The following is a 16504-nucleotide window of genomic DNA, read 5'->3' as shown; positions in this document are numbered from 1 at the left end:
CAAGTTTAATTGAGCTCACCTGTGCAACACTTGCTGGGCACCGAGACAGATGGAAGATGGTGGAGGAGATTCTCAAGAAAAAGAAAAGACATCGAAAATATTTACGTGACTGACTTGAAAATTGTTTACCGTAGTTCCTGTTGAAAGACTTGCTTCCAAGGAAAGAAAGTAGAGTTGTAGTGTAAGAAAAAAAACTCAAATGCACAGTCATTCAAAAAGTTTATTCTCTGAATCATTTATTGCAGACAAAGACTTGCATTGTAAGATCAACTGGATTACAAACCATCTAGGGAGAAAGATGCATTACCATTTAGAAAACACTCAAACTTCAATGGCAATTCTGTCAGTTGCTAGGATACAAGGCAAGGGCAATAAATTTCCGTGAGCTCTACTAAGGAGAAAATGAACTTTGTATATAAAAAGAGTTTGCCTGAATTAATGAAAAAAAAAGTGTTGTGTTGGTAGTTTTGTGTGACACTAAAAGGCAACGTCACAGGGTGGTGATGGTGATGAACTTTGTTGAGGTTGTAAAAGAGCTGAGTGCCAAGGGTATTAAATACTGGACTTGAAAGTTCTTGTTTTTCAGTCACCAGCTGGGAATGACCCATGGAAAGCTCATTTTTAATGTTTGAAAGATGGCATGTTGAATAAAAGAATTAAATGTAACTTTCTAAACCCTTGAATGTCTTCAATAAAGGTACATATGTAGCAACTGCTGAATACAATGGTCACCTGTGATACTTTTAGGTTTGTTCCCCATCTTTTTAAAATGACAGCAAACTGCCAGACAGAAGACCTGTAGATGGGTGAAAGACTACAGGAAAAACAGTTCTGGCAATAAATGAAGTCATAACCCTCAGGGACACTGCATTTGAACTGTACATTGGATCAGCGTTGTGTGTGTCTGTACATGGTTGAGTGCGTTTCCTGGAGGCGGATTACACAATCATTTCCAGCTGTCGTGCATATTCGATGACCTGTTGCGCCAGCTCCGTGGAGGGGATGGTCACCTCTTCTGTCCGCTGCTGCTGACTGGTGAAAGAGTAATAGCCATCTTGGCTCAAACTCCATCCCCTCTGAAATAAAAAGAACAATCACCAATTTTATTCTCTGTAGGCAAGAACCAAGGAGGGAACTTTGTTTTAGTTTATGAAACAACAGCAACTTGTTAATGAACACCTGAAGGGTCATCGTCAATGTTTATCTTCTACCACCTTACTTGTTGCTGTATTAGCTTCAACATATCTTAATACTAGTGACAGATGTTCATCTACATTTGAGTAGGCAGGCAGATCCCCTTCTTTTGTGTTGCATTGTCACATTCTGTTTGTATATACACACACACACACACACACATACATATATATATATATATATATATATATACACATATATACACACACACACACACACACATATATAAAAAGTTGTATCTGCCATTACGTAATATCTGGACAAACATTTTCTGACCTAGTGTGCCAACTTAGAAATAAATAAAACTCTGAAGAATCGGTTGCCTCTGCAGAAACTTTTTTTTCATGTCGTTATCTCTACATACAATCTGACCTATAATTACGTCTGGTTTCTGGAAGTATACATACCTTCTTAGCATACTCTGTCATCTTTTTTGGGGAACTGAAGAAAAGCACACGAGTGGCTTCATTGAACTGGATCTGCTCATATGCTTTCTCTATGCACCCCGCGATCTCATCACTGCAATGAAAAAGGTCACAGATTTAGCTGCAGTTATATTTAAAAGACACGTCAATGCTCCACACAGTCTCCTTTTACATTGTAATGTGTACATACTACATACCAATCAATATTAAAAAATTATAAATAAACAGTAAACAATAAGGTTTCCATCCTAGGAAATAAAAATAACCAACACATTTTTTCCTTTGCTGAATATATAATTTTCTCTATCATGACACCTTTTCACTTATTGTTCAAATTATAAATTAATTAATAAACCAGGACTGTTTTCAAAGGGAAAATAGACAACTGCGTTGGTTGTAAAGCACAAGAAAGGAGCCGTATTGATTAGACAATGCAGAAATGACAACAAGCACGTTTCCATGTTGAACCTTACCGAATTGTGTCAAGCAGAATATCTATAAAAAATGTGTAGCTCTCAGCTGGGATGTTGCCTTTGGCCAGAAACACCTTGTTGTAGCTTCCCTCCATCAGGTACTGAAATGACCAGGAAATTATATAAAATGTTACAGTGAAATTTACATGAGTTACACATTATATGAGGCAGAGATACTCGTATGTAAACAGAGAGGTCCACAGACCAAAGCATGCATCACAGGGAATATTTTTGATCATTTGTGCCAATTAATTAGTGACCATCACTGGTCTTTAAGCATTTCACCACATATTTTGAAATTCATTACACAGTGGCACATCTGCTCATTGCAATGAAACCTGACCAATCAAGAGCAAACATGGAGTACTGAAACTAACAGTATACAGTGTTAAGAAAATACCACATTCAGTAGACAATGGCAAATGGAGTGCAATGATAACCTGAAGGAATTCATTAATTTAAAAATACAGACTTGACTAAAGATGTTAGTCTACCACTAACCTGGTCAATGCTCCTCCTCACTTAGTAAGTATTATTTATGTAATTCGAAATGCCACATCATCAGTTTGAAGGAACATGTTATACGGTTTAAGAATACAAATTACTAATTTGGCACAAAATTATCATCACTGCAGAATGACAATGTAACATCAATCCATAGATGTGTGCTTTCAATAGGGATGAACTGCAATACCTGTTCTAAGGACACCGGGTGTCTGATGTATACGTTGGTCTGAATATCTCGGGCACTCAGTCTCTCAAGTTCTGTGTGAAACTCAGACACACGGTTCTGTGAGAGCAGGAACAGCAGGTTCAGTCCAAGCAACTGATGCATGTAGGCAGCTTCGGGTAGTTCCTCCCTTCAACAGAGATAGTGAAAACATGGCATAAGAAAAAGCCTGAGAGAAACAATCACAAAATCCTTCTAGAGGTGAAAAATAAAATTGTGACATTACTTGTAATCAAAGTAGTAACATTTCAGCTGGGCCATGTATCTCTCAAAGGATGGGATGTCCTTCTTGAGGATACTCCACAAAGCTCCAATTTCAAGGACATCACCTGAAACACAGACACAGATCTGTCTAAACCACTGATATGTTGAAACCTATTTTGCCATAATCATGCTGAGTGTTGTCCATTAACTTGACAGACATCTTCACTTACGAGCTAAAATGAGCTGCTGCTTGGTGAGCGCAGAGCCAGTGGTGGGCAAAAAGTTCAGCTCCAGTAATGAAACCTGTAAAGAGAAGTTTGGTGTCATTTTCTACATAATTTCAAACTTAGCGTGTTACTTGTGGCCCCCAAATAATCCATCCTTACATGAATGACATTAAATCGTCATAACAGAATCAGATGTAACGTTACCGTCAAGCTCTTCTTGTAACAATTGGGGGATATTAAACATCATCTAAACCAAACAATGTCACCACGACATATAACATTATACAACCCAAGTAAAGTCTGGCTGTCTTTGAGAAGCGCAACGGTAGAATAACATCTCAAGTAACTTCCGTCGAATGTTTATTTTTGGTGTCAGTTCCTGGACAATGAATTTGCGAAAGGTAACGTTACGCTATGTTAGCAACACTAACAACGCTGATATAATTTTTTGACTGGCCGAGAAATCAAATGTATGTACGATCACCCAAACGCTAACACTGCAACGTTCTTATCCTGAAACAACAACACTGTGTATGTCAAAGGAAACACAACTGTACGCTCAATGTTAGCCTGGTTAGCTTAGCATGCTAAATTTGCTAACAGCGCCGACTCTCCCTGAATGAAACAATGTTTCCATTTCGACTAATAAACTCAATAGCGGACAAATCGAATCCACCTTGAGTTTGGTCAGAAGTTCTCCACATCTGTTCAGGTTCGGGTTTTTCTTGTTCCACTCCGTTTTGAGTGTCTCGTACAGCCCAGCGGTCTCTTTCAACGCCATGGTGATTCTGCAAAATGTACGACAGCGGCCACCGTAATACGTTAAACGTCTGTCGTGAAGCGGCTGTCGTAAAACGCTCGCGTTCGTTACCATGGTCTGTTTTCCATCTGCGACAGACGGCGGATCAAGATGGCGGCGTTCGGCGCGGAGCGGTGGCTGAATGACTTACCAAACCACACAATTTTCAAGAAAATACGAGACAAGCTGGAGTTGGAGCGCGACACAAATGAAAGAGGGATCGCTAAAAACCTCTCCTTTTGCCTGGGCGGGGACTTTTTCGTTTGGGACGACGCAGACCGCGTGTTTTACACCACCAACCTGAGACAGTTGAACTCGGATGAGAGTCGCGGCAGCGGGAACCACCAGACGTTGCTGTGCATCAACCCTCCTCTCTTCGAGGTTTGCCAGGTGCTGCTGAGTCCGACGCACCACCACGTCGCGCTTGTGGGGCAGCGGGGCGTCTCGGTGCTGGAGCTTCCCCAGCGGTGGGGCAAGAGGTCCGAGTTCGAGGGCGGACGGAGTGAAATTAACTGCAGGACCCTCCCGGTGGCGGAGCGCTTCTTCACCAGTTCACCGTCGGTGAGTCTGCGGCAGGCGTCTTGGTTTCCTAGCGAGACCGACGAGCCCTATCTGGTGCTGCTGACATCCGACAACACCATCCGGTTCTATGGCTTGAAGTCGCCCCAGACGCCGGCCAAAGTGCTGCCCGTGTCACAGTCGGAAGATGACAGCAGCGTCCACGCTCGCGTCTGCTCCTATGCAGCATCTCTAGGCGAGATAGCGGTGGCGTTTGACTTCGGCTCGGCGTCGTCCCCACCTCGGCAGCTGTCAACACAGTGCGCCAAAGATCAGCTGGTCTATCCTCTGTACATCCTCTACGAAAATGGGGAGACCTATGTGAGCTATACGAGCCAGGGGAACGGTGTGAGTCTGAGTAAACCAGTTGGACCCCTCCCCATGTATCCTGCAGCAGAGGATAACTACGGTTACGATGCTTGTGCCATCCTCTGCCTACCATGTGTGCCCAGCATCCTGGTCATCGCCACAGAAACGGGCACAGTGTACCACTGTGTGGTGCTGGAGTCTGAAGAAGAGGAGGAGACCGGGGCTGTGGAGAAGTGGATCCGAGGCGCAGAGTCGGTGCCGGCTCTCTATGTTTTTGAGTGCGTCGAGCTGGAGCTCACCCTCAAAGTCGCCACGGGAGAGGACGAGGAGCCTCAAGAGTTTGATTTCACCTGCCCGATCAGACTGCACAGAGACCCCTTGTGTCAGCACAGATATCACTGCACCCACGAAGCGGGAGTGCACAGTGTGGGGTTAATCTGGGTCAACAAGCTGCAGAAGTTCCTCCAGTCAAATGAGGAGGATAAGGACAGTCTCCAGGAGCTGGCTGCTGAGAAACGCTGTATTGTGGAGCACATTCTTTGTACCAGACCTCTTCTAACCAGCCAGTCAGCCCCGGTTCGTGGCTTTTTGATCGTGTCTGATCTGTCCTTGGGTGCCACAATGATCTGCATCACCAGAAGCTACGAGTGCATCATGTTGCCCCTGCTGAGCTCCATCCGCCCCCCGTCGCCTCCCTTGCTCTGCTCCCATCCAGGTCCAGGCTCCGGCAGCTCCCCCCTGCGTGGGCTGGCCAACGATTCCTTTGAGCAGCACATCCGCAACATCCTGGCACGTAGTTCCACCAATCCTCTCGTGCTTAAGGCCGGGGACAAGGACACATCGCCGCCCCCGCCGGAGTGTCTGCAGCTCCTCAGCAGAGCCACGCAGGTCTTCCGCGAGGAGTACATCCTCAAGCAGGACATGGCCCGCGAAGAGATGCAGAGGAGGGTGAAACTCCTGACGGGCCAGAAGAACAAGCAGCTGGACGAGCTCACTCTGTGCAGGGAGGAGAGGAAGAGCCTGAGAGAGGCGGCGGAGAGGCTGGCTGACAAGTACGAAGATGCAAAGTATCGCCAGGAAACCATTATGAACAGGGTTAAAAAAGTGCTGGGCAGTTTGCAAAGCCAACTGCCAATACTGTCCAACAGCGAAAAGGAGATGAAGAAGGAGCTGCAGGTCATCAACGATCAGCTGAAACACCTGGACAACAGCATCAAACAGGTGAACATGAAGATGGACTACCAGAAGACACAAGTGGACAAGGATGCGCCTGCAGCCAGGGCCACGGTCTCACTCAACGCCCAACAGAAGAAGGTGGTTCAGGACGTCCTCAGAGAACAGGGAGGGCAAATTGGTGACATGATGAAGCAGATAAAGGACATCAAAAACCATTTCAGTTTCTAAGCATTGCTGAAACCCTTTAAACATTCATCACAACCAAGACGGCAAAAAATGTTTCAAATGCTCTTTCTGAATAACCATCATGTCTGCCTTGTTGTGTGATGTTTGTCGAGAAGCTGGAACCAGAGCTTTATCTCCCTGTAAATGTGCCACGTGTCAAATGGCTGTTGGACTTGAGATATTTTTGTATACTGATTTGACTTTACATTTCTTACTGTATACTGTTTTTTCTCTCAGTGGGGCTACAATAGTTTTTGATTGTTTTGCATAGTTTTTCAGCAATTTTCTGATACTAAGGTTTGATTTAGTCAGAGCAGAATACGTCATGTATGGTCAGGTAAAATGGGAAGTATTTTCAGCTAAGCTTGCCAAACTATTTTCAACATGATTTGTTCACTATTTGGATAAATAATAAAATTCTCTATAACCTATACTGTAGTATTTTGTGACATCAGCCAACGTTTATTGTACAAGAACAAGTGAATAAGAAAGCTATTAGAAAACTTATTTAGTCTAAAGTAGATTAAAAGTACAGAATATTACCTACACTAGTCACCTTGGCCAGTGTGTAGAAGTGAAACAATTACAGCGGCCAGTATCTGTGAAAATACACTCAGTTGGCTGTTTATTGGGTACAGCTAGCTACAACTAATGCAGTTTAATGCAAGAGTCCTGCAAAAGAATCTGCTCTGGGTCACTGAGAAGCATTGGTTCAATTTTGTGGTAATACTGGAGACACATAAGTCATATTGTGTTGTACTATGTACAGCTGTCTCTATTATTTTGCCAAACCCGTTCATATCAATGTGGGTGGCCTAGACAGTTAAACTCTCTGTGTAATTCAACTTCAACACAGCCATCAGTTCACATAGTTCAAAAGTTCAAATAAGTATAACATGGTGAAATTGAACTTTATAACCTTGATAATGAATTTATTACGTAGGCTTAATGTCTTAATAAACTGCCAACTGAGACTACTGTACATGTGTATAGAGGAAATAGGAACCTGTCCTCTGATGCCTCCACTCTGCCACCTACAGTGGCACACCAGGCTGTACAGTCTCAGTGTGAGCTTGTCAGGAGTCCTGCGTCCAGCAGATGTCACCCCACTCCAGAGTGGATTACCTTGCTGTTTCTTCCATCGCAGCTTTTTGCTAGTGAGGAATTCCCCATGTAAACAGTGAATGACGTACACGGAGACCCCGGTTTTGTTGAGTAAGCCTTATTGATGGGGATGTCTGGAGTTGGTGGGGGTCCTCTGTAGGTCTGTGAGCTGAAGCACATTGCTGTGGCAGCACAGTGGAGTTTTCTTTGAGCAGTAAATGTTTGAGACGATTTGTGACTCAGCATAGCCTAATTATGTAACAGGCGAGCATTGTTTAAACTGCTATGGGGATTTTTTATTCTGCTCTCTAAAATGGAGACTAGCATCACTAACAACTTCAACTAAAGTCCCCTTGGATTAGTTTAGGTTGAGAAACTAGATTCCCATCTGAAGATTTCAGCGGTCCTCATTGAATGTTGTCACCTTGCCTGACTTTTTCACACACGGCCTCCCTTTCTCCCTTTTTTCTCTCTCTCTCACACACACACACACACACACAGGAGAGGAGAGGGTTGGGTGTACAGCAGTGCTAGTACAGGAACACTCCAAATAGGGGGATGTTGTTTAAGTCTTTCATAAAGGTACAGTGTCTAGATCGTGTGCATGAGCCTGAGCGGACCCTAGGAAAGGAGATATTAATAACTCCTGGGCCAGCCCACCACATTCTTCACATGTGAGTCACTGTAAGCAAGAGAGAGCCGGGAGGAAAGAGCTGGTTTGCTTCTGTTTCTCATTTGTGTTTCTTTCCATGGAGGAGTGGAACAAGGAGGCGGGGAGGGCCACCCCTTCTTTAAGCAAATCTCGGAAAACCCTCATGTGAAACGCACACATTCTCTACGCGGCACGCATGTTTGTGCTCACACCACATCCAGTAGTTTACACAGGATTAAAACCGAGAGGATGCACAGGCAGCCCAGTGAGAGTGTGAATGTTGAACTAACCAGGAATGAGAGGGAATGGACTTTACTTAACTCTGTGTGTGTGTGTGTGTGTGTGTGTGTGTGTGTGTGTGTGTGTGTGTGTGTGTGTGTGTGTGTGTGTGTGTGTGTGTGTGTGTGTGTGTGTGTGTGTGTGTGTGTGTTTGAGTGGGAGAGAGGGAGAGAGGGAGGGAGAGAAATAGCTTCAGATGGTGGGAATGAGAGGGGAGAGCGCCTCGGAAAATGGTGGTATGGGGACTTGGCAGGGGAGAGTGTGAGTCACTGTTTATCTCGTCTGTCACTAAGAGACCGAGCTTGATAGAAAAGAAAATCTTGTTGAAAGCGCCAAATTAAATGCACCCAACTATTACTTCTTTACCATGCACTTTATGTTGAAGAACTTGGTCCTTATGAACAGTTTCACTCACAAAAGAGACGGAGCACAGTCAGGGAATTTTTATTTGGTTACAATAATAGTTAACATAAGAACATTTGTTGGAGCTGTGCACAGTAGTCAGTAATACGTCAATCATTCAGTCTAGTTGAAATTTTCATCTCAGCATGTCATGTTCTTTTTATTAGGGCTGTCAGAGTTAACGCGTTAATCGCGATTAGATTAATTAAAAAAATTAACTCGATTAAATTTTTTAATCGCGGTTAATCGCGGCCCATTTTGTCCTCTGTCTGCTGGACTGGAGGACTGGAGTGTGGGACCTCCAGTCCAGTAGGTGGCGGTAAGCCACCTTCAAGTTGGTTGCTACACAAATATACACATTCTAACATATATCCACAGCTCCATCCATTGATTTTTTGACGGCTTTGTTGTCAACAAATGCACGTGGCGATGTATTGATTTTTTGACGGCTTCTGTTGTCAACAAATGCACATGGCCAGGCAGAGGCGTAGCAAAGTAACGGCAATTTCCACTGGATGCAATTCGTTTCAATTCTGTGTGAGTTTCATGCATCATGTGTTATGATTAGGTAGGCCTGCTAGGTCTGGTCTAAAAGTTGTTTGTCTAGAGATTATAACACTTTGGAGTGTTGAAAGTCCAAAGCGCCATATATAATATTTTTAATAGAGATTAATCGCGAGTTAACTATGGAAAAAATGCGATTAATCGCGATTAGAAAAATTAATCGTTTGACAGCCCTACTTTTTATGTAACTGAGGTCTTGCTCCTGCACATACAAAACAACAGAAACCATTACAAAAATAACATATAAAGTATGCACAAAAAAATGGTGGCATGTAAAAGCATTGACGTGAAATGCATTCAGGCTATTAGATCTGTGCTGCCATGTTGAGTTGAGAATACTATAAACAAATCGTTTCAGCAAAATAAGTCTTTGTAAATACATTTGTAGACGATAACGTTGTAATCCTACAAACTATCACATAGTGTGTCACGTCTCTAGTCACAGGAGGAATGTTAAATTTCAAGATTAAATATATTTTTTTGCTCTATACTCTGTGAAACATACGCCGAATACTGCTCGCTTAGAGGGCGCCAGCTTTTTATTTACTTCTGCTCAGCAAACACATAGAGATATATTTTTAAAAGTTCATCATAAAAAAGCAAACTTCGAGGAGCCGAAGGAAAAGAAGCGACCAGACCAGTGTGACTTCTAAATACACAATCTTTGGCAGTAAGCCTTTGTTACCGTCTCAAAGGTAAGACTTGAACTTAAATACAGTATGTTCCATTATACAAGACCAAACTCAGTCTCCGAGGAAAAGTTGAACATATTACATACAACGTTTTGACATGGGTCTGGGGGGGTGGAGGTGGGGGAGGAAAGGAGCAAATGCAAACAGTAGCAGAAGTGTGACAGCCAATAGAGAATAGTCTCTCTGTGGCATGTTTACGCATCAGAGCCCTTCTGCCTGCGTTTAGAGGGTGGGATCAGGCGGTTGGGCAGCTCAGGTGGCAGACCATGCCCCTCCAGCTTCACCTCAATCAGGTGGCTTGCCAGGGCGAATTCTTCATCATCCAGCATGCCATCGCGGTCCACATCAGACAGCTTCCAGATGCGACCCAGCACCGAGTTGGGCAGGCGGGAGCTCACCATCCAGTCCTTGGCCTTATTGCCGCTCAGTTTCCCCTCGTTGGGAGCGAGGTTGTAGAAGATCTCGTCGTATTTGGGCTTGTCTTTGGTCACCACCCAGTCCTCCTCCTCCCCGCATTCATCTCCATTCTCCACGGTGAAGGGGTCGCCCTCGGAGAAAGGTCCAACGCGGGTCCCCATGAAGGCTCCGCCCTGCACGCCCAGTTGGTCACCTGCCTCCAGCTCCTCCTGCCTCAGGAGGGGCATCAGTTTGGCGATGTCAGAGGAGAGCAGCTCATCCAGCGCTACCATCAGATTGGGCTTCAAGGTTTTGAATTTGGTGAAATCATGAACCATCAGTTGCTCCTTGAAAAAGGGAATGACAAAAATGACTCAGCCGGGAGATTTAACACTTAAAGAGGCTTCATATTAGCCTCTGGTTTGTACCCAGTAGTGACAGATTCAGACTGACCTGCATCTTGGTACAATCTGGGAAGTCTCCAGCAGAAATGTTATGCTGCAGCTGGATCTTGGAGAAGATAACTGGCAGCTGGTAGATCAGGTTCTTCTTTTTATTGTCCTTCCTGAAGACAGAAGGCATCTCTTGCTTCAGATAGCTGATGATGTGGGCGTGGACCTAAGGAATCAGAAAAGCAGAGCAAAGGGTTCTTCCGGGGGAGTTCTTCTTACACTTTTTTTAACAGGAAAATGTTTCAGTTATCATTTAATGAGCACAAAGAACAGAAGCACACACCCTAACCAGACGTGCCCTCTTGACCAGATCGTTGAGCTTGCGCAAGGCTGCGTTGCGAGGGAGGTTTTGGATGTCTGCGAACAGATCCTCCTCCTCCAGCTCAAACAGCTTACGGTTGTCTGTCACCATCAGCGGCTCTGACCAGAAGGAGCCGATGTAGACGCGCAGAACCTCCGGGGTGCCAAACACCTTCCCCAGGGACCACATGAGCGCACCGTAGACACGCATGAGCTGCTGGGTGCCCACCATGTCGGCCTTGTTGAGCACCACGCGCAGCTTGTCCTCGTTGCCCTTCAGGGCACCGATGGCCTCAGAGAACTCATCTGATATCTCCAGTTTATGGGCATCGAACAGCAGGATGATGCGGTCTACTCGTTCAGCAAACCAGCGCAGCACAGCTGGGAAGTCATAGCCTGTTTGGATACAACAAGGAGTGTAAAGAATGAAGAAATCTGAACCTGTATTGTGTGCAGAAAAAAAAGGAAACAAAACAGAAACAGAGGCCAGGAGAGAGTAGAAGGTCGACACAGACACAAACCCCTCACACCTCTTATCTGTATGTGTCGAACCACATTGTAAACTTCAAGGCTTCACTTAATGTAATAATGTAAAAATATTTTTTGACTTTAATAACTACACGTCCAGCAAAAATCCTCATATTTTTGAGTGAGTCCTTCTTCATCTGTAAACACATAACCATACTAGTAGTTTCAGTTCACCCAAATTACAAAAAACACATTTTATTACCTTCCTCCTGTGGCATAGCCACACAATAGTTTTGGTTTCTGTAGCTATATTTCAAATTACCGTGGCTGAATTTTTTTTAGCTGTTTGTGGTGCAGATACATTTATATCTAATAAAAAGTTTGCCAGCACTGTCTTCTCAAAAGCAATGTCCCAGTCCAATTCTGAATAAACCCACAAACTTAATTTGGAAGTACTTCTTAACAAAGAAAGTGAGACACTGTTTCCGGAAAGGCATGTTGATACAGTATTATTTTTTAATGTAATGTAAATGTAAACTACTGTGAACCACAAACAGAGTACCCTTCACCTCCTTTGTGTTGGCAGAGGAAGGGAGCTCAGATTGCAAAACCAAAAGTATCTGCACGGCTGATACCACTGATGATTGGGGGAGGGTGGGTGTGTTTTTCATAATGTGGATGGACTCAAAAATTTCAACTTGTTAGTTGATCATGCACTTTGATTTGAATAATGTGTTACTAGAAGCGTGGATGATTAGAAAAATGGAAGAAAAAAAACTAGAGTGAGATGATGATGATGTTTATCTCTGTCTAGTACACTCCTCCAGATGTTGTTGTCTGTCCTAAGCCTGTTCCTGATGAGGATTTTATGGCTGCTCAGTGCAGTGCTGAGCTTTTCTTGCCCCGCTGCCAAGTGTTATTGTGACAGAGTGAACTAGTCCCATGAGTTATCTAGGCGTGCCAAGGAGATGAGTTTGTGAGATGACGCTCAGGGATGTGTGTCTCTGCAGCCCCCCCATGCCCTCTCCTCACCTTTGGTACCTCTCTCACCTCGGCTCACTCTCTGCTTAGCCCCGGACAGGATCCCCGGTGAGTCAATGATGCTGATACTCTCCAGGACCTGGTTGGGCATCTGAGCGCACTGGAACCTGGTGATTATTGCGAGTAGACGGGGGGAGAAAACTCAAATAAACGGTGATAAGACGGCGAGGTCACGGAGGTCATCTCTGTTTGAAAACACTGTCGGTTTTTGATGAAAAGAATCTAACTCATGTGAAAAATGGTTAGCTCTTATCAAAGAGGCCAATGTTATCTAAGAAGCAGATTGAAAGCTGCCCTCTCCAGACCCACCACCCCTCCCTCTGCAGGCCATTGTGTCAAAGCAGGCCCTCTCATTGCTGTGGGCTTCCTGAAGGAAAATGACCACTACTGCCAAAACCAAACAATAAGGCCTGCTAACGATGTGTGGCTTAGAACAACAACAATGCTTCCTGTAGCTTATGAGCTTAACGAGCGCACCAGCTCCCAGGACAGGAAGTCAAAGCAAAAAGGACCGACGCAAATACATCGACAAACACACCCTGCAAGGGGGAGAGAGGGACGCCGCTGGAAAACTGGCACCAGAACTCCATGTTTGGAGCGCCATTAACAGGAGTACTGTATGTTCCTGTCACTCCTGGCCTTCATGTGCATGCAACTTACTAACAAGACTTTATTGTAAGATGTGACTCTCTTGGTTTGCAACAGTGGAAAAAACATGCATAAATATCTGGCAGCCAGCACAATAGTAACCTTGAGTGTTCAGAGTTCTCTGACAGTATTCCTCGGCCTCCTCTGTGACTTCATCTGTTTGTCTTCACCTTGAGGGGCAGCGGAGCCCTCTGACCTCCCCCCTTGAACATGCGTAGATCACAGTTCCTGTCCGAGTACATTTGCTTTCATCGACCTCCCGGGTGATATCGCTCCCTTTCTCGGTTTTTCCACAAATAAGGCAAGTGCCTCCCTGCTCTGAAATTTGGCACAAGGACTTGAAATTCCAAAGAGCTGAAAAAAATTGTTATCTCTCTTTTCCCTCCTCTCAGGCTTTCTCTCGCGGAGTCTGTTCACTACATGCTGATATACAGTACGCATCTGGCTCCCTGAGTGGAAATCATTACACAACACACTGTGAATTAAATCCTCGCTCTCACCTGTTCAGGAAGGCCGTTCCAAATGGGTTGAGTTTGCGGAAAGGCTTGTTGGGGTCCACGATGAGGGCGTTTCCAGGGATGACTCCTTCCACCTCCCCATGCATGACAGCAGTGAAGCAGTCAGTGGTGGGTTCAGGTCCCACCCTGCTCCCAGGAATATCCTGCTCCAGTAGATACCTGTCAGTCACACACAGAGCCTGTGATTTATTTTTATTTTTCACCACTGTTGCTTTGCAATCACACACAATTCAACAGTGAACAAATGTTTTGATGGGTGGCTGGGATGTCTTACTTGATGAACGTGGTCTTCCCTGTGGAGTACTGTCCCACCACCAGTACCATGGGCTTGTTATCAAAATCTGCATCCTCAAGACCGGGAGAGTGGAAATCGTGGAAGCCGTAGAACTGCTCCAGAGGCAGCAGCTTCTTTCGATACAGGGACTTGAGCCCTTCTGTCACAGTGCGGATCACCTCCGGCGCCTTCTTCACATTTTTTCGCCCCCAGCGAGACATGCTGATTTACTAATGAGATTGTGAGCTTCTTACAAAAATGAGTTGTGTCAGAGTTGTTTGGAGATGTATTTCCTGTGGCTGAACCTTGAGGAACCTTCAGGTGTTTCCTGTATTTATGCAAACACTGCCCTGCTGTCCTTGAGGCCTCCTCTGCAACACGTCAAGAGGAATGATAGGGCTGATGTTTTCGTTTGAAGTCTGGATCTTGCTCTTGGAAAACAGTGGCAACGCTGACAACTTCTATTTCCTGAAAAAAGGGGGGACAGAAAAGTAGAGGGTTATCCAGATGAGATTAATCCAGGTGTTAACGATATTTCTCACTGTTCTCGTGCCTGCCTGGCCATCAAAGTCAGGCCACAAACTAGAGTAAGGATGTGGAATCTGGAGTAGGTTTCAGCCCCACCAGGAGTCTGCCAAGCATTGTCAGTGCATGCCTGGAAAAAGCTGGTGTTCACGCTGGAAAACTTGCAAACCCAGCCCTGCACAGGCACAGCTCATTTCTTTACAGTGAAATGAGTAAGACGTTCCCTCAGTCCCCTGCAGTTCCTCTCATTGGATCATGACATAGGTTCACGGCTCAATTGTTCATGTAAGGAAAAGACCTCTCAAGGGTTAGTCTGTACATGGAAAATCACACATTTAACCCTTGAGTGGAGCAATCTTCTTTTTTTTCCACTGTGGTCGACATGAAAACACAGACTGGATTAGGAATTGAAAGACACAGCTCATTATGAGAAGACTGACATAAAAAGTTAAGACATGCAACAGCAGAGGGCAACTCATCCGTGAAGAACTTTCTTTCAAATCCCATCTGAATTGTGACAAAAAATGTTTTGCCTGAAGGAGACTAGGCAACACAGTACTGACATGTCACAAGACTAGTGTGGACAGAGTTCTTGTCAAAATGGCGAACCCTGGAGATTTAGAGACATCAGGCATGAACACTAAAAGTATGGTGCCAGCCAAGCTGTACGAGCAAAAAGTTGATTTAGAGAGTTTGCGTGATACTTTGAGGTTCAGTTAAGGCTCTGGTATCAATTTCTCAAATCAAGGGATGGTGGAAAATGCCTTGTGGTTTTGTGTACCACAATTGCAACACAGTTTTCGAACAAGAAATGTGGAAATTTTTTGCCTGGAGGCAACAAAAATCAGGGCAGTAATATCAAAATGAAGATGTGGAAAAATATTTAAAAGGGCTATTGAGTGTGTATAGTCTCCTAGTGCATTCATTCTCCATATAAGCTCTGTTTTTTTGCACTTAACCAGATACTTCCTCTGCTGAAAAGTAAAAGGTGAGCGTTAGAGACATATTAAAAGTTTAAAAGAGTATTTACCGCAGTGTTATGGAGAAAGCTCAGCCTTCTTCTTCAAGCACCTTGATCTCTCTTTCTCTCCCTCTCCAGGTTTGCCCTCTGGAGTTTGGAAAATATTTTGACTTGAAGAGACAAAAACAGTCAGTGTCTTCAAGGAGCTGCAGCTACATGTATGGGTGTACCTCAGACAGCAAATAGGAGCCCTTCGTGGAGCGTCAGTGCAGAGAGACTATAGAGGATCCTTCTTCTCCAAGGGTTTAATGTATTTCAGATGAGCTCCAGTACTGCCAAGGATCCGCACTCTGCTCGCTGAAAAGAGCACAAGGCAAACCACACTCAGGCTGACTTTCCTCTCCCCCTTGCCTGCCTTCTGCTACTTTAACGCACCTCCTCTTCCAGGGATGCCTGGCAACACTGTGGGCAGCACTAACACTGCGCTCAGGGCAGGGATGAGCTGGGCTGTGGCCAGAGGGTGTGGAGCTGGGGGAGTGGGGTTGTGAATAAATAATTTGGGTGGAGCTGTTTTTTCTTTTCTTTTTTTTGTGAAAACATGACATACCCCCACATTTTCCTTATGCATATTTATAATGATAAACACAACCTCTCGGTGCAGCCTGGCAACTGTGGCTTCTAAACCCCTCCAAGTATTTACATTTTTTTCAATAACGTTTCATCTCCTCAGCCTACTGTAACAAGTCATACGTTTACAGATGCGACAGTTACGCCCCCCCCACCCCCCACCCCTCTCCACAGTATAAACTCCTCCCAAACTCAGTGAACCTTCCAGGCAGTGAATCACATAAGCTCCACTTTTCCACATCCATGCACCACCTGCTGGCTGTCTCATAGAGGACATGTCC

At 44.7% G+C, this 16504-nt stretch overlaps 3 protein-coding genes across 5 annotated transcripts; 1 reads left to right on the top strand and 2 right to left on the bottom strand.

Annotated features, from left to right (window-relative positions):
• Positions 1-202: 202 nt before the first annotated feature.
• On the bottom strand, positions 203-4072 carry psmd8 (proteasome 26S subunit, non-ATPase 8). Its single transcript, XM_083985559.1, has 7 exons — positions 3930-4072; positions 3257-3329; positions 3049-3151; positions 2787-2952; positions 2093-2193; positions 1602-1713; positions 203-1076 (listed from the first exon to the last, which is right to left on the bottom strand). Exons 1-7 carry the CDS (start codon positions 4032-4034, stop codon positions 939-941), a joined length of 798 nt encoding a protein of 265 aa, XP_083841685.1. The 5' UTR covers positions 4035-4072; the 3' UTR covers positions 203-938.
• An 86-nt stretch (positions 4073-4158) lies between these two features.
• nup88 (nucleoporin 88) lies at positions 4159-6688 on the top strand. Its single transcript, XM_083985573.1, has one exon. The coding sequence runs from the start codon at positions 4164-4166 to the stop codon at positions 6321-6323; it is 2160 nt and encodes a 719-aa protein (XP_083841699.1). The 5' UTR covers positions 4159-4163; the 3' UTR covers positions 6324-6688.
• A 2106-nt stretch (positions 6689-8794) lies between these two features.
• ehd2b (EH-domain containing 2b) lies at positions 8795-16099 on the bottom strand. Of its 3 annotated transcripts, XR_014595896.1 has the most exons (8): positions 15666-16099; positions 14111-14578; positions 13819-13995; positions 12662-12777; positions 11145-11557; positions 10863-11027; positions 9511-10756; positions 8795-8926 (listed from the first exon to the last, which is right to left on the bottom strand). XR_014595896.1 is itself a non-coding variant. In XM_083985855.1 (7 exons), the coding sequence occupies exons 2-7, from the start codon at positions 14329-14331 to the stop codon at positions 10208-10210; spliced, it is 1641 nt and encodes a 546-aa protein (XP_083841981.1). In that variant the 5' UTR covers positions 14332-14578; positions 15666-16099; the 3' UTR covers positions 9504-10207. The 3 variants fall into 3 exon arrangements, 2 of the variants coding, with proteins under 2 accessions (XP_083841981.1, XP_083841982.1); XM_083985855.1 differs by lacking the exon at positions 8795-8926 and having other exon boundaries at positions 9504-10756; XM_083985856.1 differs by lacking the exon at positions 8795-8926 and having other exon boundaries at positions 9504-10756; positions 12680-12777.
• Positions 16100-16504: the final 405 nt, after the last annotated feature.

This window comes from Trachurus trachurus (genome assembly GCF_905171665.1).
Source record: "Trachurus trachurus genome assembly, chromosome: 13".
NCBI classification, from domain to species: domain Eukaryota; kingdom Metazoa; phylum Chordata; class Actinopteri; order Carangiformes; family Carangidae; genus Trachurus; species Trachurus trachurus.
This window is presented reverse-complemented; position numbering and strand designations above follow the sequence as displayed.

Excerpts from the sequence above, each read along its gene's own strand:
- ehd2b (XM_083985855.1), bottom strand. The coding sequence starts at position 14,331 with ATGTCTCGCTGGGGGCGAAAAAATGTGAAGAAGGCGCCGGAGGTGATC. Across the intron at positions 12,778-13,818 it reads GGAACGGCCTTCCTGAACAG|GTTCCAGTGCGCTCAGATGC; the intron begins GTGAGAGCGAGG and ends AATAATCACCAG. Across the intron at positions 10,757-10,862 it reads CAGATTGTACCAAGATGCAG|GAGCAACTGATGGTTCATGA; the intron begins GTCAGTCTGAAT and ends CCCTTTTTCAAG.
- nup88 (XM_083985573.1), top strand. The coding sequence starts at position 4,164 with ATGGCGGCGTTCGGCGCGGAGCGGTGGCTGAATGACTTACCAAACCAC.
- psmd8 (XM_083985559.1), bottom strand. The coding sequence starts at position 4,034 with ATGGCGTTGAAAGAGACCGCTGGGCTGTACGAGACACTCAAAACGGAG. Across the intron at positions 3,330-3,929 it reads AACTTCTGACCAAACTCAAG|GTTTCATTACTGGAGCTGAA; the intron begins GTGGATTCGATT and ends TTCTCTTTACAG. Across the intron at positions 1,077-1,601 it reads TGACAGAGTATGCTAAGAAG|AGGGGATGGAGTTTGAGCCA; the intron begins GTATGTATACTT and ends TTTTTATTTCAG.